Source organism: Lissotriton helveticus, chromosome 6 (genome assembly GCF_964261635.1).
Source record: "Lissotriton helveticus chromosome 6, aLisHel1.1, whole genome shotgun sequence".
In the NCBI taxonomy this organism is placed as follows: Eukaryota; Metazoa; Chordata; class Amphibia; order Caudata; family Salamandridae; genus Lissotriton; species Lissotriton helveticus.
Window position 1 is genome coordinate 733,233,553 of NC_136067.1, and position 25,077 is coordinate 733,258,629.

Below are 25,077 nucleotides of genomic sequence, written 5' to 3' on the forward strand. Positions count from 1 at the left end.
AAGGTATCTTGCTGCGCTGCACTGCGTGACTACTTCATAAAAAGGCCCCTAATTGTTTTAGAAGTAAAATTCTGCAAACCTCTTTACGACTTGTGTGTTTATCGTTTTAATGAGTAATTTAACTATGATCATGTAAAATTTTGAACAATGAACCAACCTCATTTAAGTGGTTAATCGGATCCTGGTTGTAAAAATCATTCTGTGCTACAACTCCTGGCAGGTGTTGGTGGCATTAAGAATATGTGACTTACAAACTCATCTGGCGTTGGGTTGTAACCCACTGCAACATTTATATGCAACACCATATTTTTTAATAACCAGTTTTTTGTATAGAGCTTTATACCGCACTTCTGTAGTTTCTAAGCGCTGTAAATGACAGGCCTTAGCATCACTCTTTTTAATACACGAGGCAGCGGTTATTTATATGTGCACCACATTTCGACAAAGAATATTTATTTTGATAAAACCTCGGTCTTTTCAACTATTAATAGGCCTGCAATAAAAAACAGATTTTGACAATTGCAGCTGAAAAGAAAGGACGTCCTCAAATATATTGCCTGGTCATTAATCTACAGTGGTGAAAAGCATAGTTTATCTTGTGGTTAAAGTCCTCGTCGCATGGCACCGGCAACTCTCTTCTTGCAGGTCACGTCTTTCGCATAAAAGTGCTAAACTAATGCTACTTAATGACAAATTAATGTCCATGAATAAAAAATACACCTCTAATAGCACAGAGTAATTTGCCATTACAATATCATCATTGGACATGCCCCTAGTTTAATACGATGTATTTAATTCATAACCTAATGACTGATATATAAAAAGGAGGGAGCTGAACCCTGCAATTACATTTATGCGAGTCTGTCACCTTATTTGTAAAACCTTGGAGTCATTTACATTCAAATTAGAACAAATGAATGATTTCACAAAGTGCCTCGATAAATGACCAGCGCAGCACTGATGCAGGCGTCTCCTCGCCTCAGACATTAACAGTTTCTGGGTATTTGTTAAAAATTACGCTATATAGTACCCAATGTGCGAATAATGACAATTTTCCACAGATTAGGTCAGAAGACTAATCACGACCAAAGGGGAAAAAACCTTCTTTCATGTTTTTTTGCCTTTGGTTTGAATTTCTTCTTTCCCACAGATAGCAACTTCGTGCTTCAGACGTGGGGGCACACTGCCATCTGCTGTCCAAACAAAGTGAACTATGAAAACGAATGTGTGCACTGTTATTTATCAACAGTAATACACCTAAATTAATGTATATGGTTCAGTATGAAATTAGGCTGCAAAGTGAATGACATTTAAATTATGGCAGCGAAATATGAGTAATTCACAAATTTATGATTACATGAAATTCATGGGATACTGGTCCGTGCAAAAAATGTTTTAGGAAAAGAGAGGTTGTACTCGAAGCAGTCTTCTAAGAAGTCCCTTCATCTTTTTACGCATAAACTATGTATTTGAGTTGGGGAAAATGATGTCGGATGCAGCACACTCCAATTTACGATGAAAGCGTAATATCATGTGTGATTTCCCCACTGCCCCCCTGGGCAATCTTCAAGAGCTATTGCTTTGGCCTCCTCAAAAGACATTCAGTTTTAAGCACGTTGCTTCGCAAAGGTGATTGATTTCTTGTTATCTGCCTCAATATTTACTCCCCCAATCCTTTATTTATACTCCAATTCTCAAGAGGGAGTGAAAGTAGAAAATGACTTTTGTATTCTCTCTGTAAACAGACGCAGGAGAGCTATCTCTCCTTTTATAATGGGGACCGAGCTAGATAGGGTGCATTCCAGTTTTCAGTTTCCAGTTTCCCAACGGTGATATGGCCTGGAGTGCTGGGCGCGTGAAGGTTTTATTTCTTCTTTTTTTTAATGGAAAGGGATTAAATAGTGGTCCAACCAGTACACGGGAAGGGGAGGTTCTGGTTTTAGCTCAGGTATGTTTGAAAAATTGGGATTGAGTAGATGCCCTTTTTTGTGTGTAGGCAACATCGCTCTTTGGGTAAGCTGAATGGCCTTGAGATCCTGAATTAAGTTGCGTACAGCGGAGCGCTTCATATTTTCGACGTGTAGGTTTAAATCACCTAGTGCTAAAAAGTTTGCCTTTTGCATGCAATTTTCTGCCACTATAGGCAGTACCTGTAGCTATCAGTAAGGTCCTCTGGGGTGTGAGGGGGCGATAAATTAATATCCCGGACAGAGAGAATGTATGGGAGAGCTATATAGCAAATGCAAGTCTTTCACATCCTGCGATGGGCATCGAGGAAATGCCCCCCCACCCCCTACTTTCTTACAGTCAGCATGTACTATTGTACAATTCTGTGGGAGGGTGACCATGATATCTGGTGTGAAATCTTCTTTCAACCAGGTTTCCATCACAAATACCAGCTCTGGTTTGGAGTCCTCTAGGAGGGTAAAAAGTTCTATTTTATGTCTGGGAAGGGACCTACAATTGATTAAACAAAAGCTCCATTTTGGTTTCCTCAACTTGTGCCTCTTTAACCTTTGTGTTGTTTTTGTCTAAGCTACCTAAGTATTTGTTGCAAACTTTACAAGTCAGATTACCTGTGAATACAACATAATTGCCCCCTTTAAAATGCCCCCATTAGCAGTTAATTTAATCACCATATAAAACGCCCCCTTCCTTCGTAAAAGTGCCTGCTAACATAGGTCAGAACAGATGCGTTCACGTCATCGGGCTTGTTAAATCTTGAGCCAGGAAGAACAACTAGAATGCTAACTCTGTTAGAGTCTAGCCAACTATGCCCTCGGCCTGGTTGCTCAACATGGCCAGGTGTCAGATAAGATGTCAGAGACTGAGAGATGATGACAGATATCGACCTATTAATGCCTCCCTTTTGTGGCACCAACATGTCAAAATTATCCTCTAGGCTGCCACGAAAATAGCCAGCCCTTTCTTACATAATGATCAATCATGCATGTTTCTGTGGTTTCAAGAGAAAAATAATCCTTGCACTCTGCACAAGACTCGATTAATTGGGTATGAAATAATGACTAGTAGACCCTGAAACCGTGATTTTCACCATCAATAGTGATAGTGATGAAATGTACTTTCCAGTACCAGTTCAACCTGTGACTTACAGGAATGGGCGTCAACTCCATTTTAAAATATTCTTGTAGACAGCAGATCTTTGAACTGTTTTTTGAATGGAAGCTAAATCAAATCAATAATTGACATTTAAATTGATCGGTTCTTAAGTACAGTCAATAATGAGAATTTGGATTTGTTTAGAAAACCTTTATTCTCATAAAGAGAGTAGTAAAAATCTTCTTGCCGTCATCCAATTAGTAAAACAGATAAATCAGTTTACAGAAATGTATGAAGAAAATATAGTTCGAATGAATAATAATGCAAAATGACAAGTGTGTTCCATAAAGGAATTAAACCATATTCTAAATAAAGTCCCAGAATCAGAAGATAATAGAACCCATAAAGAGTTCAAGGAAAAGTTGAGATCAAAGGAGCTTTAGGTTCTAAATCAAACTAAGTAGTCAAACTCTCCCAAAAATAGAAGTTAATCAAACCCAGCTGAGTATCAATATCCGAAGAGCAGCAGCATACAGTTGCAGTAGCAATCTGTACAAATAAAGCTTCAACAGGGAAATATGGGTAAACATATGCAACGGTAGCTACAACTGGCATGGATAGAAATAAGAAGGTTTGGAGTCTGGGAGCATCTCCTCCAAAAGTGGCAGGCAACAGCAGCAGTCATCAGCAGTAGCTGTCCGCCGATGTCTACAGCAGTAGTCAGTCTAACTAGAAACATGCACTAATATAAAAGACAAGAACACGTGTAAATAACATTGTTGCAGGTTAGATCACCTCTCTCCAATGGAAAGACATCTTCTAATGATGAGCAGGAATGTTCTTCCTTTCCCATGGAAAACACAAGAAGTCAACTGTCTACTATCAAATATGTAACAGACATCACTAAACAGTTGTGTTTCTGGAAGCGTTAACCTTGGTTACCAGAGAATCTTAATGCAGAGTCTATTCTATAATTTATTCAATGTTTCACTACATGGCAATAAACTATACTAAAGACAGAAACATTTACTTGCAGATTTTTTGTTAGGTATTGCTTTTCGTATTTTATGTGAGAGTTATTGTTAAATTATACCATTTTCTATTCAGCATTATGTGAACAAGACATAACTAGGAAGTTCAAGCCTAGTGCAAATGTGAACATGTTGCTAAAAAAGACAATTCATTTATATAACCAGAACATTCTGTAGTTATGACGAAGATTCTAAGCAATTAAGGTCAAGCGATCAAATTCATTTGTGCATAGTTCAGCAATTTTTAAAGCTTCTATTTTTTTAAAGGAAATCGAACAGCGGCCTACCAGTAAATATGGCCTTTTGGACATTTTTACTACGTCATTTTACAGTATGTTTTCAAGTCAACGTCTGAGGCAAATTATCAGATTTGTTATTTAATTTCTAATTCAAATTTTCACCTTTTACAATAGGAAGACTTTCAAATACTCCGAACCAGGCGACCTCAGGAATTGTCCGGACTCCATGGACAGATATTGTTGTGGGGCCACAGCACTTACAAGACCAGAAGAGTGCTCGACAAAGCAATCAAATATGGAACCTTAAATCTCATGACAAACCACAGACAGAGAATGGCTACACCAGACTGTGGATTCACCAACCAGAGGCAGAGACAAATCTACGTTCCCTTTGTAATGAGGCCAAAAGACTTAAGCCTTGAGGTTTCCCCTAAACGTCTGCAGCATTGTTCTATATTTATTCTCTTCTTTTACATTTGATTACCAATCTGTCCTTTATCCATTTTGTGTAGGTAGATTTCATGTCAGGGACTCACACTGAGACCCTAATCAGTGAAGATATACCTGACTTAAGGCCTCCCTCCTATGCCTCGGTGCACCTAATACAGCCTATGATGAAGCTAGGTGAACTCACTTCTTTTCCACCCCACCTGCTGCATGAGTTCTTAACTGATTTCACTGGTTACCTCCTTCAATCATGCTTTGAGATGGATACCAAACTTTAAGGTTGACATAATGCTAGGTCTTGGGCCCATACATACATCACTACTTAACTTCCTTACCGGTCATCATGGGTTTCACACTTGGGAGCTCTGGTAGTCATTTGAATTTTCAATCCCTTTATCCAGTATCTACACTCAACAGATAGCACAACCTCTTAATGATTTGCCCTACTCTTTACTTGGCTTTCCACATCTAGATGATATTATCTGTGGATTTCCTCAACCCACTTCTCAGGAGCCAGACCCAGTTAGTTTTAAAGTTTAGCTCCGCCTGAGCTATTGTGCTCAGTTTACATTACTCGTCTTATCCACCCTTCTCATTTCCTTCCTTACTACATTAGCAAGTCTGACACATCGCAAGACTTGTCACGTATTTGAAACCCACTGCTGTTTTCAGATTCCTGCCCTCTAAAAAACTTATACCCCAACAGGATTTCCTACTCTTTTGGGCCTTGCTTCTTTGATCTGTGCTCTCAGCCACTCTATCCTTTGGACTAACTTACCTCTGTGACAGGACATCCCAGCGGGGCAGACAATGCCCATGACATTCCCCTCAGTACTAGCCAAAATCCCTGAATTTTATCTTGTTAATCACTAATGACATGCTCTACTATGTAAAACATAAGACAGTTTTTCATGTCCTACACACAAAACATGTCGCTATTGCCATCTTGTAAGCGACATCTCTTGGTGGCCGCATCCCTGAAAGTGCGAAGAGACTGTGTAGGCACTGTGGGCATACCCACTGCACTCTCTCTTAGAATGGTGTTCCCACAGGTACCCACAGATATTCTAAGAAATGTGGAGTGGCTATGTTAATATGTAAATCCTTACCCCCATGCCATTCTAGACTTGGACAGACCCGTAGGACAAATATGTTTTTGTGAAGGTGAAAACCTTGGCTAGAACCCTAATAGTAGGAGGGATTCTGCCCTAGACACCCAAAGACAGCACCTCTTTAGATTGTCCTAAATGTTAACAACATTTGTCTCTGTGCCTGTGGCACTGTGAGGTGGCTGGGACCTAGCCCTGAGCCGTTCCTGGCTAAATATGACCTCCCTGACATATACAATAACAATGACTGGACAGTACTGAGGGAACTGATGAGTGACCAAAGCATGGTTGATATTTGGTTCCTGTTACATCTGACAGACAGGGAACATACTTTTCTCTCTTGGTCCCATGGCATGTCTTCCTGGACAGATACATTTTGACTTAAGGCCGACTACTATAAAGTATCGGTCTGTCATAACTAGAGTGTGGGGTGACTGATCGCTCCCTGGTGCAGCTGGATTTTAACCTAGGTCACATCTCTACCCAACCTGCTCAATGGTAGATGTGTGCCACTGCCTTCAGATCTCACATTAAGACACATGTAGAGGAAAATGAGGGATTCCCCTGATCAGTCCAGGCCCAATAGGTGGCAAGAAAGTGTCAACAGGGGCTAGGAGGAGAAGATAGAGGACAGCCTAGTATGGTTAACATCTACGACTAAGAATAATTTTACAAAATGGGAACAACTCAGCCAGGCCATGTCAGGGAGGATACACATAATCGAACTGCATTACTGACCAGATTTAATTATATTTTGGGGATGCTTCATTTGCCGATTAGTACAGATCTACTAGCCTGAATTAATTCTGACATCAAATTACCCATTAGGGTTGGGAGGAAACCCCGGCTGAAAGACCCAAAATAATGTGCCAGGGCCATACTGGTAACCCAAAGTTGAGCAGTCAAATTTTGTCAGACCCGCCCCCATACACTGAGTAGTGATGGAGCTGACCACTAGAAGGGGTTGTGGGGAGGGGGTTTCACTCCAAGTATACTTTGGAAAAATTGCATTTTTAATTATATATTCAATTGTATTAGCTTTTAAAGCATAGGAAGTGATGACCTTACAATTCACCAGGATACCCAGACATGCCCGCAAACATTATTACCAAGAACAAAAAACATAAGATGTCAAGCATGAAACATGAATTTAAATATATTTCATATGTGCACACATTCACTGTGAAGCACAGCCAAGAAGCTGAGAATACAATGAAAGACAATTTGAGGGATGTTATCATCCTCCATCACAATACGTGGCAGGGCCAGGTTTAGCGCTGGTGGCACCCGGAGTGACAATATTTTTGGGCACCCCCATGACCACCTCCTCCACAGATTCCCTTACTATCACTCTCCATAGCCCCTCTCTCACATGCATTTTATTTGTATTATAGTGCCTCTCATACCAGTATACGGTGTCAGAGCACTTTACATCACACACACATACAGGGACAATAAATCATATGTGTGTAAATCAGTGCATAGAAAATGTTACATAAGACTACGATGACTACGGGGTGTAGTATTCAAATATCATCCATGCAGGTAGCCATTTTTTTTAAGAGTACTTGGTCTGGATAAGCATAAACTCAGTATTCAAAATGTAATACAGCGGTTAAGGTTGACTTTACTAATAATTTATTTCTACCCAAACAAACCCTTTTTAGTAACATTAGGATAATGAAAGACAGGGAATAAGCATAACTTTCTAACCTGTATCATGCAGTTTGCATGCAGCTCCGAGATGCCAGTTCATAGCTCACTGTGCTGTATTACGATTGTAACTTATGAACTGCAAGTAACAAAAGGATCTCTATGACAAAAGCAGTAACCCACTGAGCTATCCACATAAAATACAGTTCTGTCGTCTGCATAGTACATGTTCTTTGCAGCAGGCATGTTAATCCTCTGCGCTACTTTAGAGGAGTCAAAACTGCTACTAGACAAACTCAGAACCTTCTTCAGCAGAAACATGAATCACCAGAGTTACCTTGATATTTGTATTGTTGCCTGAAAACTGCTGTTTATAAAAGGAACTCTACAGCTTGTGCTTTTAAACCCATAACAATTTGCAAAACACAATGGCCCCCATCTCAGTAATTACCGCCCACCAGTAACAAAACTGGTCCCTACCCCTCCGGCATCCTGGGAAAACGACTAATGCCCTGTACGGCCAGTCTGACTGAATATGTTGAGGGTATTATGAAGAAGGTACACAGTGAAACATTATGCTTTATCCTCCTGACCCTTTCTCTTACATATGCCCTCTCCCTCAGTAATCAGGTTACCTTCTTGCTGGATTTACAGACTTATTATTGGACATTTAGGTGGCTGACAGATTAGGGGTGACCTGATGAGACCACAGAGCAGTGTGAGTGACTCTGGTGATTCAGTTGTGACATGCAATATGCGTGGTGTTATTATGCCATTTGTAGCCCAGCATCTCATCATGCAAGAACTACTGCACATAGACCCCCCATCACTGCTGTTATAGCTCCACTCCTGGGACACTCAATGAGTGCTTGACCCAAAATGTGCTCTACAGTCGCTAACTATCATGTCCCATTTGTAGGTTACTGACTTTCTGTTTTTTCCCTGTTCTTCAGCCCCTGTTCCCTCGCACCCACACGTCAGATAATACGGAGTACCCCAGACTGGGCCCTCACCTGACTAGTTGTCATGTTCGAACTAGAGGGCTGGGTGGAGTGAACTAGAGGGCTGGGTGGAGTCAAATAAAGAATAAATTACCAATATTTCTTGCGAGATCGTCAACTCGCAGAGGAACTCGCATGAGTTTCTAGAGGTCTGCATCACTTCATGGACCCATGGGGGCTTAATGGGCAAGTAGAGGAAAAATGGGCAGCCTCTAAAGTCCATGACCACATCAAGTTTAAGAAACTGTGCATAAAGGCGTGTTATTGGTTTCTGCATGTGCTTTATCGCTGTGTGTTTTGTTGTGCAAAACCAGGGCAGACCAAAGTGTCCAGTTTCCTCTAGCGTACAGGTCCATGAAGAACTTGTAGCCAATTCAAACTTCTAAAACAGATACTCAGCACCTCTCGAGTTAATTAGTTTACACGAATGGTTCTACCAGTGGCGGCCAGCACCGATCGGGGTGGTGAGGTGAGGAGGGGGATGTAAAAGTGTTGAAATAAATAACTTATCTTATCCAATAGCGGCTCCTACGCTAAGGTGGAGGAGCGGGGACCCACTGCTGTTAAGCAGTGTGAATAAAGGAAACAAAAAATGATAACTCAAAGTAATTATCGTTTTATGTGTCTGTGCTGCTTTGTGGGCGTGCAGGGCTGCTCTGTTCTCAGAGCAGATCAGGGGAGCAGTGGTTTGCCCACTCCAAGTGCAGTGACTGTTTGGCCGGCCAAACAATCATGCATACTTTGCATGTTCCACACCCAGGCTGTATTACAGCCTGCATGGAGAACATGCCCAGGCCCCCAGGCCCCGTCTTAGCACCGAACCATGGTGCTTAGGCCAATCGCATTGCAGCGTTACCAAGCACAATACTGCATTACAGAACTGTGATTGGTCAGGGGAGCCTGGGTAATTCCTGGTTCCTGTTCGGCGAGTCCTGACGTGAAGCAGAGAAGCGAGGGCGATAAGGTCACAGGCAACTGGCACCGATTGGGGGAGGGCAGGGCATGGGCGAGGGGGGAAAGGATGTAAAAAAATAACATTACCTTATCGCCGCCACGTCTCTTCTTGGTGTAAGGACTCTGCCGAACAGGAAGCACCTATGCTCCCCTGACCAATCACAAAGCTTAAATTTAGCTTTGTGATTGGTAAGCACCCAGGCTCCCCTTACCAATCACAACGCTACACAGCAGCGTTGTGATTGGTCTGAGCACCGTGGTTCGGGTGCTCAGACGTGAAGTGGAGGCCTGGGCATGTTCTTCACGCAGGTTGTAATGCAGCCTGCGTGGAGAACATGCAAGTGCGCATGACTGTTTGGCTGGCCCCAGAGGGCTGGCCAAACAGTCTTTGTGCACTTGGAGTGGGCAAACCACTCCTCCCCTGCCCTGAGAGCAGAACAGCACTGTCCGCCCGCAAAGCAGCACAGAAACATAAAATTATATCTTTTAGTTATTACCATTTTATGATTCTTTTATTTACACTGCTTAAAAGCAGTGGGGCGACACTCCTCGCCTTAGCGGAAGAGCCTCCACTGACCTACTCTCTCCCTGGTACTGGCATCGGGTATTGGTAGCCGCATAAACAAAGAATAAAACAGGCTCTGAAAATAAATCTACCACAATCAAGGATGCGGACGATGCACAGCATGCAACCAACCAGCCTTCAACGGAGAATTAAACGGCGCCGTTTATTGTAAACGTTAGAATTATGCAGCAAGGTTCATCCTCATAGTCCGTGCTTCCTCTGGGGACACGGGTTTTGGGCCAAGCTAGGTCCATCCTCAGCAGTTCTATGAATTGTAGTCTAGCAGAACGGTCATAGCAGTAAACACGTTCCTCTGCAATGTACACACTGGTGAGCATCAACCGCTAATTCTCAATTAGAAACGACATTATAAAAGTATAACCATCAGCTCAAACCAATCTTTAACAATGGATCAAAATTCCAGAGGTTGACAATAAAATTAAAAACATACTCTCCGGTTCATTGGTTATTAAATACATACAACAATTAAATAACTTAACAGTCCACAACCCACCCCCATCGCTTACCACGAGTTGCTTTTTGGCTTAGTCGCGCTATAGAAATAGCGCATACAAACATACATACTATGGGCACAGGTAATAAACAGAAACTGAAACTGGAGAACATTAAACGATATAAAAGATAATCTTTTAGCGCCATCTACTGCACAAAGCAATAATTTCAATTTCGTAAAAAAAAGTACAGGCAGACCACAATCCATATTAATATTATTCTTGGTTCCCAGTTTCAATCAATACATGCATTTCACTTCATTGCGGCGCAATTCAAGTTATCTGTCTCCTCTTCTAATATTTTGTTGAACTTTTTCTTTGTACCTTAAAATTGGAGTCCTCCTACTTCTCCTCAAGGGACTTTTTGAAAACGCAAAACAGTAGTATGAGCCATGTCACCGTTATTAATAGCAAGACCGTCTTCATCTATGCGTTTTTTAAAGTACGCACAGTACCACTATTACTCTTGTTACATGGGCATTGTATGACATATTAACAAATGGCGTTGAACAATTAATAAAATGTCCGATTCCATAACTACAAGAATTGCTTTCGCCATTGTTAAAACTCTTACTCGAGATAATGGCAAAAGTGCACATTTTACAAACCCACATGCGAAGAAACCACCAGCGGAGGAAGGCAAGTCCTCGCTGTCAATTTGAAGTCCTTGAAGTAAGTCCTCCAGCCTGTCTTTCATATTTGGCACTTTCTGAAAGTGATCTATGGATTTTCGATATATTGAAGGTTTTGCCCCGAGCGAAGATACCGGTGTTTATTCACAGTCTTACTTATCTCTCGATGGTTAGAATTATATTCAATAATAAGGCGCTTTTTATCAGACACATTCCTAACTAAATGGGTTTTGTGTCTGAATAAGACAGCATCAAAGTTGTTCACTTTATTAAGATAAGTTTTCTATGTTTTTGGTATTATAGCCCACTGGACAAATGTGATTGCAATAATTTTTATTGCTCTAACGAATTCCTCCTGCGAACTGCAAAATTCACGTTGTTAGCATATCGTTTTTTCCGTTTTTTTAATTTGACTTGCACAAATTCATATTAATACTACCAAATTTGATGAATACTTAATTAATAACTGTTGGACTTGGCCCTTGCTGCAGGGTCATCCCTAAACATTTTATTTTCTGAACCTGTTTTGCGGCTTTTAGGACTCTGTGCACTTTACTACTGCTAACCTGTGCTAACGTGCTTCTCATCTCTCCTTAAAAATGACATATTTGTCTGATATCTAATTGACATATTTAATTTACTTGTAAGTCCCTAATAAAGTGGCACTACCTGTGTCCAGGGCATGTAAATTAAATGCTACTAGTGGGCCTGCAGCAATGACTGTGCCACCCACTTAAGTAGCCCTTTAAACATGTTACAGGTCTGCCATTGCAGCCTGTGTTTTGCAATTTTTACCAAAATAAACCTTTTCAGGCCCAAGCCTTCCTTTTTAAATACATATAAGTCACTCCTAGGATACGACCTGAACAGCCCAGAGGTGAGTTTGCAGTGTATTTCAAAAGTCTAACATGTGCTTTTAAGTTTTACATGTACTGGTGGTGAAAAACGCTTAACAATTTGTCACAAAGGCTCTGTCTGAAGACTCTCACAAAGGGCTTGTCACTAGGCTATCGTGACCCCAGACAAGCTGGGGCCCGACAGGGTGGAACAGGATGCCTGACACCTCAGAGGGGTGGAAACCTCTAGAAGGTTCTCCCACTTCAAAGGAGGAACCCAGTATAAATATTGGATCTCAGACACCAACTCTTCGGTACACTTCTGGACCTGAGGATAATCTGCCAGGAAGGAGGACTGCTGTGCTTCTGAAAGGACTGCCACTCTGAAGGACTTCTGCCCTTCTATGCTGACCAGTGGCCCTCTTACCTGGATGAGAAGGGCTGAACCTCCAACCTGTGCCCACAACCTGTAGAAGACTCTGCTGACCCTGGGTCCACACTAAATACAGGGGGTATGCAATTCTCCAGAGAAGAAAGAAAACAGACTATTCAGGTGTAAGTGAGGCTGTGCATAACTCAGCATTCCCATCCTGCCAATGATGGCCCATTCGGGCACATACACCTAAGCTCCCTATTGTGTGTGGCTGTCTAGGAGAAATATGTCAAAACCAACTGCCAACTACACCCAGTCTTGTGACCCAGAGGCAGGCTGCAGGCACTAATTGGCTAAGGCAGGAAAATGCCAACTTTCTAAAAGTATACGAAATAGTGAGGAATGGAATGCTTGAATTAACCTCAGCCACTGGTAATTACTTGGACCGCATCCCAATTCATTGTTATTTTGCACACCATGCCACCTCACTTTGGATCCACCCATATGTAAATCAATCTTGACCCTTCTTCAATAGGAAAAGTTTAGCCCTAACTGCCAAGCCAGGTCATCCCTGAAGAGGAACACAAGCAACCCAGCATCGGTTTCACTCCAGTTATGGGCTCATCATCTGGGTACAGCTTGGTTCCATTGAAAGTGTGTGCAAAAAACCCACGTTTGGGCATACCCGTCCCACTGAGGGTGCTATAGCCTTATAGCCTGCAGTAGCAGGCTAAACTGGCCATTAAAGGCTGTTCCAGCGTTAAAGGGAGAGGGCCTTTAATGGCCAGTATAGCCCTGCTATGGAGGGCTACAAGACTATTAGAGCATTAGCCCATAGTAGACAAATATAATGAGCTCGGTCTACACATGGTGCACACAGTAAAATAAATAAACCTACCTTTGTTTCTGGCGGACGATGTGGCTGCCATTATGTTAAATGCCACAGTCCGACTCAAATGCCTCAAGGTAGTGCAGCGGACAAATGTAATATTGTCTGCAATTACTTCCGATCTTTACTCTACCTAATCAGGATGACGATGACATTCATAAAATTAACATTAAGGATGCCAGGCAAAGGAAAGGTGTTTTCCGTTTTTAGTCACAGGAATAGGTGTTTTTTCTGCACATATGCTTGGTGTGAAGTGGACGTTTTATACATAATGAAGAGCCTGCCCCATGTTGTTTAACTCTGAAAGCTAAAAAGCACACCAGTTTTATTTAAATGAGGTAAGTGACACCCACATTTTAGAGTAATAAGGAGGCTAGTTAAAATGTCTGCCTCATTTTGAAAACATAATTATATATTGTTGTACATGCGCCCGTACATGTACAGTCGGGAAACGGCCACTACAACGCGGCCGTTTCCACGGAAACCTTTACCACGCATGCATTACAACGCATGCGTGGTAACAACGAGAGGCTTTACCACGCATATCTTTACTACGAAATACGTAGTAAAGGTATGTGTGGTAAATGAGAAAAAAAGGGGGTCTGGGGGGTCTCCCCCCAAAAACTAAAAAAGCGTGGGGTCAAAAAAGTGGGGTTGGGGGGGGGGCTGACCCCCCCCAAAAAAAAGCACTAACCTGAAGTGAAGATCAATCAATCAGCGTCGTTAAAGAGGAAACGGAATTCAACTTCCGTTTCCTCTTAACGACGTACGGCCGACGTAACCAAGAAGAGATGGAGCGGAGACGAGTAAAAAAGGTAAGGGGAAATGTAATAAAAAAAAGAAGAAGGATTAAGGGCAGGGGTAATTAAAAGGAGTAGAGGCTGGGGATGTGTAAGGGGAGAGGTGTAACCTTTACCAATAATATGCCCTCACCATGCATAAATTAACAACAAAAAAAGTTGTTAATCTATGCGTGGTAATGGAATATTAGTGGTAAAGGTTATGTGTGGAAAACGAATTCCGTTGTAACGCATGGGTGGTAAAGGCATGCGTTGCAACGGAATTCGTAGTAACAAGATATAACCGTACAGTCTTGCTAAAATAGTCATTCAGTTCTTTAAAATTCAGCTTCACAGCAGCCTGCACTCATTTCTTTGCCTCGCACTGAGTTTGTTGTTATCCATGAACATTGTGTTTATCAAGGACAGAATCTACTTTCAACGGAGCAATCATGTCAATAGCATTTCTCCACCAATCTTACCTCCCAGTTAAATAGAATATGTATCTTACTAAATGCAATACTTTTTCTATATGGGAACTGCTTAACCCCTCCGCTGCGCCGAACGTTCCACGCTGGTGTGGAACATTCTATTGCGCGGACGGGGCCGGAATGTTCAGCGGACGTGCGCAGCACTACCGAGGTAGTGCACGCGACGTCCGCTGAACGTGCGCCGCACTGAAGGAGTTAAAAAAGCTAAGATTCAACAGCCATTGACCCCCCCGCCCCCAACCTGTTGCTTTGATCTGCTATTTGACACTTTGTTCTCGTATAAAAAAAGGCCTGCCTTTTGAAAACATTTTACTTTTAGCCAATGCTTGGTAATGGAAGCGAAATGGGAAATATAAGCCTGTTTGCTAATCATGAAATAGGAATCAAGGACATATTCTGAGTGCTATTGATGTCTGTTTCAGTTGATTATTTTGTGTTTCTTAAGTTCATTGTAATATTTTTACAGGGTTCATTGTGTATTTCTGGCAGTGTAGCTGAAGTGTGGAACCATTACTACTTTGCGAGATTCTAGTAAATGACATAATTTGTTTTGTTTTCGATCTGCTTTCAAAACAAAATACTACCTGTAAAAGGGTTGCTAATTTAGGCTTTCACATCGAGCATAATTTACACAATCGGTTAAGCAACGGTCATTTGTCAATTGGGGAGAGATGTGGCCTTATGGCTAGAGTGGATGACCTTGACGCTGGGGAACATCCTGTGATTCTGGGGAAATCACTTAATCTCCCCAGTGTCTAACAAAAATGAATGTGTCCATCTGTCACGCAACTAGTTCTAATGTAAAGCACTCTGATATCTTAGGGTCAAGTTTGCTCTGTATAAAACTCGGGAAAAAAAGCCAAATGCGCGGCTTTGGGTGGGCTGGGTCCTGCCGGCACTTAAGCAAGTGCCGAGACGGGTCTCTTTTGGGCTGTCCATTTTTGCCCTCACCGTCAGCGTGAAAAAAAATCTTAATTCTGCAGCAGTAACACCCTTCACTGACATTGATATAACTTCAAAGATACTCGTTATGTTTCTTTGACAGTCTCATCATGTCACAAATGAAGCATTTTCATTATTATATACAATGAAGCCGTAGTTGTTGCTTATTTATCTTATGCAACTAACAAGCACTGACAAAGCCAATAGTCCTGGCTAGTTGTAGGTGTAATGTTACTTGTTCTATTATATATCTGGATGCAATGACAGAAGCAGCAAAATACCAATCGGGTGGCACACTAAGCTAAGCACTGATTTTTAGCTTTTGTGTTTGCATGCCACGCCCTTAATTACATCGACCACGCCCCTTTGAGAGAGCCCCCAGTTTTTTCATCCCACTTAAACCCCATGCCAAATGTGCTGCTAGTTGCCAGCATGATGCTTTAGCTCCATCAGCCTGGAAATTATGTTCATTTTTGCCACCAACTGACAGCACTGGGTATATGGGTAAGTTTTCCCATCCAACCCAATGGATATTCAGGTCAACAATGCTCACAAATTGGCCTGTATGAGGCATAGTGCTTTCTGCATTACATACCTTTTATATGCATTTAAAACAAACAACATTCAAACCTTTCACTTGAATTTGTGGATGTGCCCTGCTAATAGACCCAAAAGAAACTGATTTATTCCAACATCTGTTAAAAGCCTTACTTTAAATGCCCCTTGCAACTATTGGTACTTTGAAGGACTAGCTTGTTCTCTAAATCTGAATCTGCCACCAATTTAATAAAAGTGAAAGGGTCAAGATTATACTTTTCACATTGAACACTGGTAGAAGATGAGACAGATATTAGCTGTTTCAGAACACAAGCAACTCAGGAACGGTTTCTCCTTAGTTATGAGCTCATCACATTGGTACAGCTTGGTTCCAGTGACACAGTGTGCACAGGACCTAAGTCTATGCGTACCCATCCGATTTAGGGTAACACAATAAGTATACAAAATAGTGATGGATGGAATGCTTGAATGAACTTCAGCCACTGGTAATCACTCTGAGTACATTCCAATACTTCCTTAACTTGCACACCATGCCACTGAGGAAAATTATATTTTGCCTGACCAAATATGTCCACTACATATACCCTATGTTACATGTCATGTGCATGTCACCCATGCATATTTCCCGTAGTGGCCTGAATCACTAGGCCCCTGCAATCATGTCCTGCATTAGAAATGCCAGTCATCAAAATCTCCCAAACGTTAAGGTAGCATAAGGCCCATGTATTTGCAGTTCATGACTCCTGACACACTGAAGCTGCAGTTACGTCCCTCTAACCTCGCATACTTCTAGCTCAGCTGAGAGAAGCCCAGCAAGAGGCCTGCCAAGACTGTATTATGTATAACTGTTATCCGAGGGAGATAGGGCCTAGCCATTCTGACTCCATTTAAGTAAATCACGGTGCTTGCATCCATAGAAGAGCTCACAGCCCTCATGCAATGAACGAATAAATATGCCCTCTCTGTCTTTTAGTGACGAACAACCTTTGCTTCTTTTGCTTGCTGACTCTAGATATCAGTTGTACTAGATGTGCTGGTCGCCTTGACATAAGAGATCTCTCTACTAGGTTGAAAGTCAGCTTCCTCCCAGTTACACGTCAATTGCACGTCATGCTCAAATTGCACAATTAGGGCACAGTTCGAGCTGGTCATGCCAACTCCTCCTCTAAGTACCCACCCACCTATGACACCTACCTATCACACACCTATGACTCATCAAGTGTACACCCACATGTTCTTATCTCATTTTCTGTCTTGCTCTGCCTCGAGCTCCCTATGTACAAGGAGTAAAAAGTATATATATGATGTTTTGTTATTAAATGATTAGAAGACTCTTCCTGAACCTCAGAGGTGATGGAACATATTCTCCCTTTGACTCGAGTTATTGGAATAAAGCCCATTTTAACTCAGATACCACGGACTCTGCTTCTCACTTGATGCATGCTAATTGTTAATGCCTAGAAATTCAGCCAGGGTAATATTTTATTTACCACATAATTTGGCGCCCTTACAGGGCTTTCCCCACTCGCCGGAGTTGTCGGTCTAGTCTTTGCCCCCTTCTACAGCCGTGACGGACTTCAAAGCGCACCAGCAGGACTTCCTGCCACTCCCTCAGGCCCACGGAGGAGGACGGACTGCGACCAGGCATCCATGTGAGGCGGTGAGAATCGCGGATCGTCTCAACCAGAGGCCCAGCCCGTGAGAGAGCAAGGTCCGAGGTCTCCAGAGGTCCACCTGTTCCAAGGCGCAAGCGTAGTCAAGTCAAGTTTCCGAGGCCTTCAAGTTTCAAGTTCTGCTTTCCCGGTGAGTACCACTATGGGGAATGTATCTAGTTTCAAGACGGGCTCATTTTAGATGAGAACGGTCAAGACGTGTCCACAGTAAAACGTGGGCCCGGTAAAGACGTGTCTCAATTTTTGGGACCGGTATGGTTGTACTGTATTTTCAGTGCACAAAAATGTTTTTCAAGTACATGTTTAACTCTCTGTATCAGTTTAGGTTGTATCTGTTTTAGTGTTTCAATGTTATGTTGTTTTAGTGTGAATGATTGTTGATTGTTACAGTCTATTTTTGTGTTTTGTGTTTCCATTGTATTGGTTTCTGTTTTCAAAATTACGTCAGATAGGGACCAGAAGAGGTTTACTAGAATAGACAGTTAAAATCCGGCCTAGAGACACACGTGGTCATTTTATGTATAATAAGCATGGGCTAAACGCCATTTGGAGAAAGAAGTCAAGACCCTCTCAGAAAGATGCCATTGAGTTATGGCGCAAAGAGTGACATAGGAGAACAGAGAAAGAATTCAATAAAGCAGAGAGAGCTAAACAAGCCAAGAAATGCCGTTGTTAACTGGTATTTATCCCGTTCTGTCAGAAAAACTAGCTAAAGTGACCACCTCAGAAAGACCCAGTAGGTAGAGAACGCCACCACCTGTACCCTTTAGAGTATGTAGAATTAAAGCCGACAGCATCTGAAGCGTTCATTTCCTTGTATCTAGACAAGTCCCTTCTGGACTGCGCAAGTGCCTTGTGAGTAACTAGTTGGTTTATTTGTGAATAGCGACTTGTGATTAAGACTTGTGAGTAGTTTGTTGAATTTTCTTAAGTATAGCTCCTTGTAAATATGCCTTGTGAATAGCGTGTCATTTTTGTGACTTGTTGAGTTTCTTGTAAAATATGGCTTGTGAATAGCGCCATGTGGTTATGTTTTGTGCAGAGCATGTTATCATCAGGTCCCTAGCCATTACGTTAGGCAGGAGAGAGCTGGATCTCTTTCAAGTGCTTGGAGAAAATGTTTTGAAGATGTGCGTATGTGTTATGTGATAACGTGGAGAAATGAGTTCATGACTTTCCCATGTACTGCAGTCATTGGGGAATGATTGTGCTTCAGCTGCCAAAGAGTTAATATATTGTACTGAGAAGGCAGTATTTGTTTTAACAAGCTGTGTAACAAGGTGTTGAGGAATTTTAGCGTTTTTTGGTGTTTGTGGGGGGGGGGGGCGTGTTTTTGAGCGGAAATTCGTACCCGTTCCAGTGGAGGGATTTGGTTTTGTTTTTGGTGAGGATTCAGGGAATAGCTTGGACTACTGTGATGCCAAATTTGAAAAGGATCTGAGCTGTGGAAGTGGTGGAAAAAGCATGTTTTGTGTGGAGGTGCGATTTGCCATGTTATCCAATGGGCGTATTCAGTTTGCAGATTGAATGGTAAACGCTTGATTTAATGTGTTTGGCTCAGAGGTCGGTATAGTTGTAAATAGACCAGTCGAATTGAGATAAGGGTTTGCACAAAGAGTGCTTCAATGTTTTCACGGTTGGAAAGAGAATATGAAACAGACCCTTCATAGAATGCGTTTTTAATTAGTGTAATAGAACAGTGTGTTGTTTTAATAGGAATGTTTCTACAGAATATTTTTCCCAATGCAAGCTGCCCTTTAGAATAGCGTGTGAATGTTAGCACACTCACTTAGGAAAGTGGCTATTTGTAAATTAATGAACGTGGCCCTTTTTGATAGCTACAATACACTACCATGTTAGTGCATTGCTAAGAGTCCCCTACATTAGTTTAGTTTGCATTCATTTAGTTTCAAGGCTCACCTATGTACTTTGACAGGCTGCTGATAGAATGGTGATATATTGCACGGTAAAAGCAGTGTTCATTAAACAAGACTTGGAAAATAGGTATGGCGTGATGACAGGCTGCTTCAATTGATATATACAGAGAACAGTCCCAACGCAACAGTCCATGATAATTCGTTTTTTTTTTCTCTCAACTGCAAAGTGCTTAGCGTTGTGTGCAGAAGCAAACTGTCCCTTTTTGTGTGGTAATTTGCATGCTTAACAAATGGCCATGTTTCAAATGTCTTGCCTTCTTGCTGAATTAGTTAGACAAAAGTGTTTTTTAGAAAGTGGAGCTTTTTAGTAGCAGTACAGAATGATTTTAAAATGCTAGCATGTCACTCAGTTACAGAAAAATACATGTCTTTATTAATTTACTAATGGTTCTGGCCTGGGAAGAGATATGTTATGACGTACAAGGAATGTGTATTTTGACCTTGAGACACAGTCCGTCCGAGATGGCCTGGTTCCCAGTAAATGATGTTTATGTAAAGGGAGGGCTTTTTCTCTCTTGGAGTGCCTGTCTTGTTGATTTTGGCCATCCTCCAAATCCTTTCCGCGGACGATTATTGGCTGTTCTCCAGCTAAGTCAGGCTTCCTTCGCGAACAGAATAAAAATACTTGACGAGCCACGGAGACAATGTTTATGTAAAGGGGGGGCCAAGTTGCTCCTCTGAAACGGTCAACATTGAGAGCTTCATTGACTGCAGATAAGTCACGCTTGCAAATGTATAAGTTTGTCCCTCAGTAGTGTAAACAGAATAATTGGCAGGAGTCTTGCTCTTGCAATGAGTTCAGCATCTGGCAGTCATTCAATTGTAGATCTCAGTGTAGCCCGGCTTGGAATTGATTCAAAACTCCGAGCGCAAACATAATTCTAGAGGGAGGGGCTGTTTCTCACAGAGGCTCCAGCCTTCTGTCTATGACAAGAATACTTTGGTTTTATTCAGATACATTTAGAGAACATATTGTAGTTAGTATGGTCATACTATTACCAGGATTTAGAGTAGGATCTTATTTTTATGTGCTGTAAAGTGCTTTTGAGAGGGGTTCCCCAAAATAAAATAGTGTTTTTGTATTGAGAATTCATTTTTATTTATTTATTTATTTTTATATAATTATTTTTGCTAGATTGATGTCAGAAAGTCCTAGCATTTACAGTCAGGCATTGAAAAGACAGCTAGACAGTATTCACATGCCTGCCAACACAGCACTGATACAGTACATAAACAACATTCTAATTACAGCAAGATCAGAGCCAGGCTGTGACATTGCATCTCTGACAGTCTTACATTTTCTGTGTAAAGTAAGTGGTGTACAACACTTGCTTTCCAAGGAGGGTACACCAGGTATACAGCTAACACGGTAGACAGCTAACACAAGAATCATACAGCTCATTACTAACCTTTCACAGCCCAGGACACAAAAGGAAGTACGTGCCTTTATTGGCCTCACTTCTTACTGTAGGCAATGGATTCCCCAGTATGCATATCTAGCCAAACCACTCATACAGTTAACTACACAGGAGGCAGCCATTTTGACTGTTCTCCCTAGGACACAAGAACACACCTTGGCATTTGAGGAATTAAAAAGAGCATTATGTCAAGCGCCAGTTTTAAGCGACTCCATGTTGCAGTAAACATTTTATGCTTTTTTATTTTTATTTATTTTTACATTTGACTGTAGCGAGACTGACAGGATATGGACTGACAATATTTGAACCACACATAGAGATCAGACGTTGTAATATTCTGAATCCTGCAACGCTTTTGCCCTCAAGTACAGTAAATGCATCACCACATGACTGTGTGGAAGTAATGAATAAACCAAGACAAGACCTGACAGATATTGCACTTCTAGACCCAGACCTGACACTCTATGTAGATGGATCATGCATGAGAACAAGTACAGGAGACTTAGTAGCAGCGTATGCCGTGACCACAGAAGTCATAGAGACACAGAAAATAGACACACTGTCTGCTCAAGCAGCAGAGCTCATTGCTCTGACACAAGCCTGCATAAGAGCAAAGCACTTGAAAGTAAACATTTATACTGACTCACAATACGCTTTTGACGTTGTTCATGATTTCGGGGTTCTGAGGAGAAAGAGAGAGGTTTCTTGAGACCTCCCATGGGACCAAGATTCAGCACAGCCAGCTTATTCAGGCCCTGTTAGAGGCCATACATTTATCTAGAGCCATTTCTATCCTGAAATGCAAAGCTCATACCAAAGTTACAGACACCAACAGACACGACAAGGACAGAGGTACCATTACTGACAACATGTATGACACAGGGATCCCACACAAGATGTACTCGACATACAGACACATGCCACAACAGATGAGATAAAGAAATGGACTTTACAAGGAGGGGTCCAGACTAACCAAGGCTGGATGACTAAGGGAAAAAGCACATGGTTTCTTTCAGATTCTATGGTACAAATAATCATAAACACAACACATAGTCCCGCACACTTAGGAGAGAAGGCAATGCTAGACAGCTTACAGAACATTTCGTTTAACAAGCAGCGAACATGTATGATCTATTGCCAGTTCAATCCAGGAAAAGGCATTCCGGTGGAACAAGGCGGATTTCATCCTCCTGACCACCCTTTTGAAGTTCTCCAGATGGATTATATCCAAATGGACAGATGTAGAGGTTTAACAAGTATGTCCTAGTAGTTGTGTGTGCACTGTCTAGATGGACAGAAGCATATCCAGTTCCAGATTATACTGCTGTTACAACAGCCAGACATTTAGTGCGCAGTACTTCCCCAGCTATGAATCACCTCATGTGATCTACCTCATGTGATCTATTCAGATAACGATCAGCCATTCTCCTCTGAATTAATGAAACAAGTGTCCCTTCTGTTAGGTTATACATGGAAATTCCATTGTGTCAGACACCCAGAAGCCGCAGGCCTTGTAGAAAGACAAAATCAGACAATTAAGACAAAGTTGCTGAGATCTGTACAGAAAAAGGCGTGGATTGGATGGTGGCCTTGCCGGTTGCCCTCTTTTACATGCGTATGGTAGCTCATTCCAGAACAGGCCTATCTCCTTATGAACTATATATGTGAGGTACGCCTATGCCAAAGAAAATTACTGATGTTGACAGTAACATGCTGACAGATCACCTGGCTTCCTTGATTTCTGCACTACTCTCTTTTCATTCACAGGTTGCTGCCGCCTTCCCTGACAACACCCAGGTCAAGGAACATGCCATAGCACCAGAGGATTCTATACTTGTGTCCGGATTTTTGATCGTTCAAGTCCCCTTGAGCCACGTTGGAAGACGCCGAAGTTGGTGGAAGGACGTAAAGGCCGAACTCACCTTCATCACTATTTGGAACTTTGAAACTTTTAATAAAGAACACTGGCCTTTGCTAGACAATACCCCTCAGCAAGAGTATAGGTCTAGATTAAGAACTAGCAAGTCAGACGTAGTTTAATTGTTTAAGTCCACCCGGTGGTGAATCGGTTAGACTCGATTCTGACATGTATAAGATCACATATGAGAATAGCAAGAAGAGAGATAAGAAGGAAAAGTACTGCAAGGTATTACGCAGTAGATGTATAGTTACTTTGATCATCCTTTTTATTCTGTGCATTGTTATAATTGGTGTTAGTTTATTGCTACATGTTTTCTTTCCCATTTCCTCACATATACACTCTTCCAGTAACAGTACCATAGAGCATACATTTAGTGACCTGCCTCCCCATGAATTGTCATATCGACTTGCACTGCGTAACAATACTTTTATTTGTATGTTACACCATTCTCACCAGACCAGCAATGCAACTGACTGCTGGGTATGTGGCCAACTGCCTCCTTATCAAGAAACGAAGGGAGTTCTGCCCTTCTACCCTTTACCGTTCTCACACAATGGTTCGTGTGGAGCATGGTTTGCTCTAATGACCTCAATAGATAGAAGGTACATAGCTTATCCAGGTGGCTGGATATATGGAAACCTGAATAAAGTAATGAATGAAGCATGCTTTCCAGACAAAGACGGATTCCCCCAAAGAAAGGGAACCGATTTAGAGAATGAAGAGTACGAACAGGGAAATGCATCTGTTAATTTTATAATGTTAAACGTTCAGCCCAAGCAAAATACAGGTCCACCGTTTATATCAGTCCTGCCAGCAAAAGGTGATTTATGTGTTAGTAAGAAAGGCTCAGTACATATGGGACACAGCAAGTGTAACACTGTAGTAGAGTTTGATGATAACGGACTTTCTTCTTTCAAAACATCACGCCATACCTATTTCATTTGCGGTCAGACAGCCTATGTACATCTGCCCTTAGACTGGGGTGGGACTTGTTATATAGCATTCTTATTGCCACCCGTTTTTTTAGCCCCATCCAATTATCACAGAGATTCATGACTAGAACATGTTAGACAAAAGAGAGAGACAGATTCTGCAGGGATCGATCAGACTGAAACAGCTTGGGAGCAATATACAGATTTTAACAGAGGATTCTTTTTCTTCATAGGTCCCGTCCAAAACAGTAAACTGATACGCAGGTTAACAAGGACTCTTGAAACAGTTGTAAATGTAACTGCATCTGCCCTGGAGAACTTGACCCAGGAACAGTCTGCTATTAGACTTGTCGTTCTTCAAAACCGCCTCGTTCTTGACGTCATCCTGGCGGATAGAGGCGGAGCTTGTAGAGTCATCCGATCTAGTTGTTGCATTTTCATCCCAGATAATGCACCATCTGTGTACGAAGCAATACCAAGGCTCCACAAGATTGCTCATGCCACACATCAAGATCCAGGCACATGGACTTGGTCCAGTTGGTTCTGGGGTGTAATATCTGCATGGGGATGGAAAGTTATGTCCTTCCTAGGAATGGCCCTACTTATGGTATTTGGTTGCTGTCTCTGTTTGCAGTGTGGCCCGGCGATTTGCGGCCTGTGTGCCACTGCCTGTATTCCCCATCCACGTAAACAAAGGATAAACGTAAACAGAGTTAAAGATGAACAAATGATTCTGTATGATGAACTATACGGTCTCATGAATATAGATGTATCCTAAAGGGTTATGTAGGGGACAAGGAGGGAATGAGGAAAATGATATTTTGCCTGACCAAATATGTCCACTACATATACCCTATGTTACATGTCATGTGCATGTCACCCATGCATATTTCCCGTAGTGGCCTGAATCACTAGGCCCCTGCAATCATGTCCTGCATTAGAAATGCCAGTCATCAAAATCTCCCAAACGTTAAGGTAGCATAAGGCCCATGTATTTGCAGTTCATGACTCCTGACACACTGAAGCTGCAGTTACGTCCCTCTAACCTCGCATACTTCTAGCTCAGCCGAGAGAAGCCCAGCAAGAGGCCTGCCAAGACTGTATTATGTATAACTGTTATCCGAG

The 25,077-nt window shown here is 41.9% G+C and overlaps 1 protein-coding gene across 3 annotated transcripts in view; it reads right to left on the reverse strand.

Moving 5' to 3' along the window:
* The window catches only part of KLHL32 (kelch like family member 32), a 945,199-nt gene that overhangs the window by 405,913 nt on the left and 514,209 nt on the right, over positions 1–25,077 (reverse strand). The window contains exon 1 of one of the 3 annotated variants that reach the window (XM_078646844.1): positions 7,600–7,656. The exons of the other annotated variants lie outside the window; for them this stretch is intronic. Within the exon in view, the coding sequence (XP_078502970.1) occupies positions 7,600–7,608 (9 nt within the window). The 5' untranslated portion in view covers positions 7,609–7,656. Of the gene's footprint in view, positions 1–7,599; positions 7,657–25,077 lie in introns of those variants that run through there. 3 annotated transcript variants of the gene reach the window in all.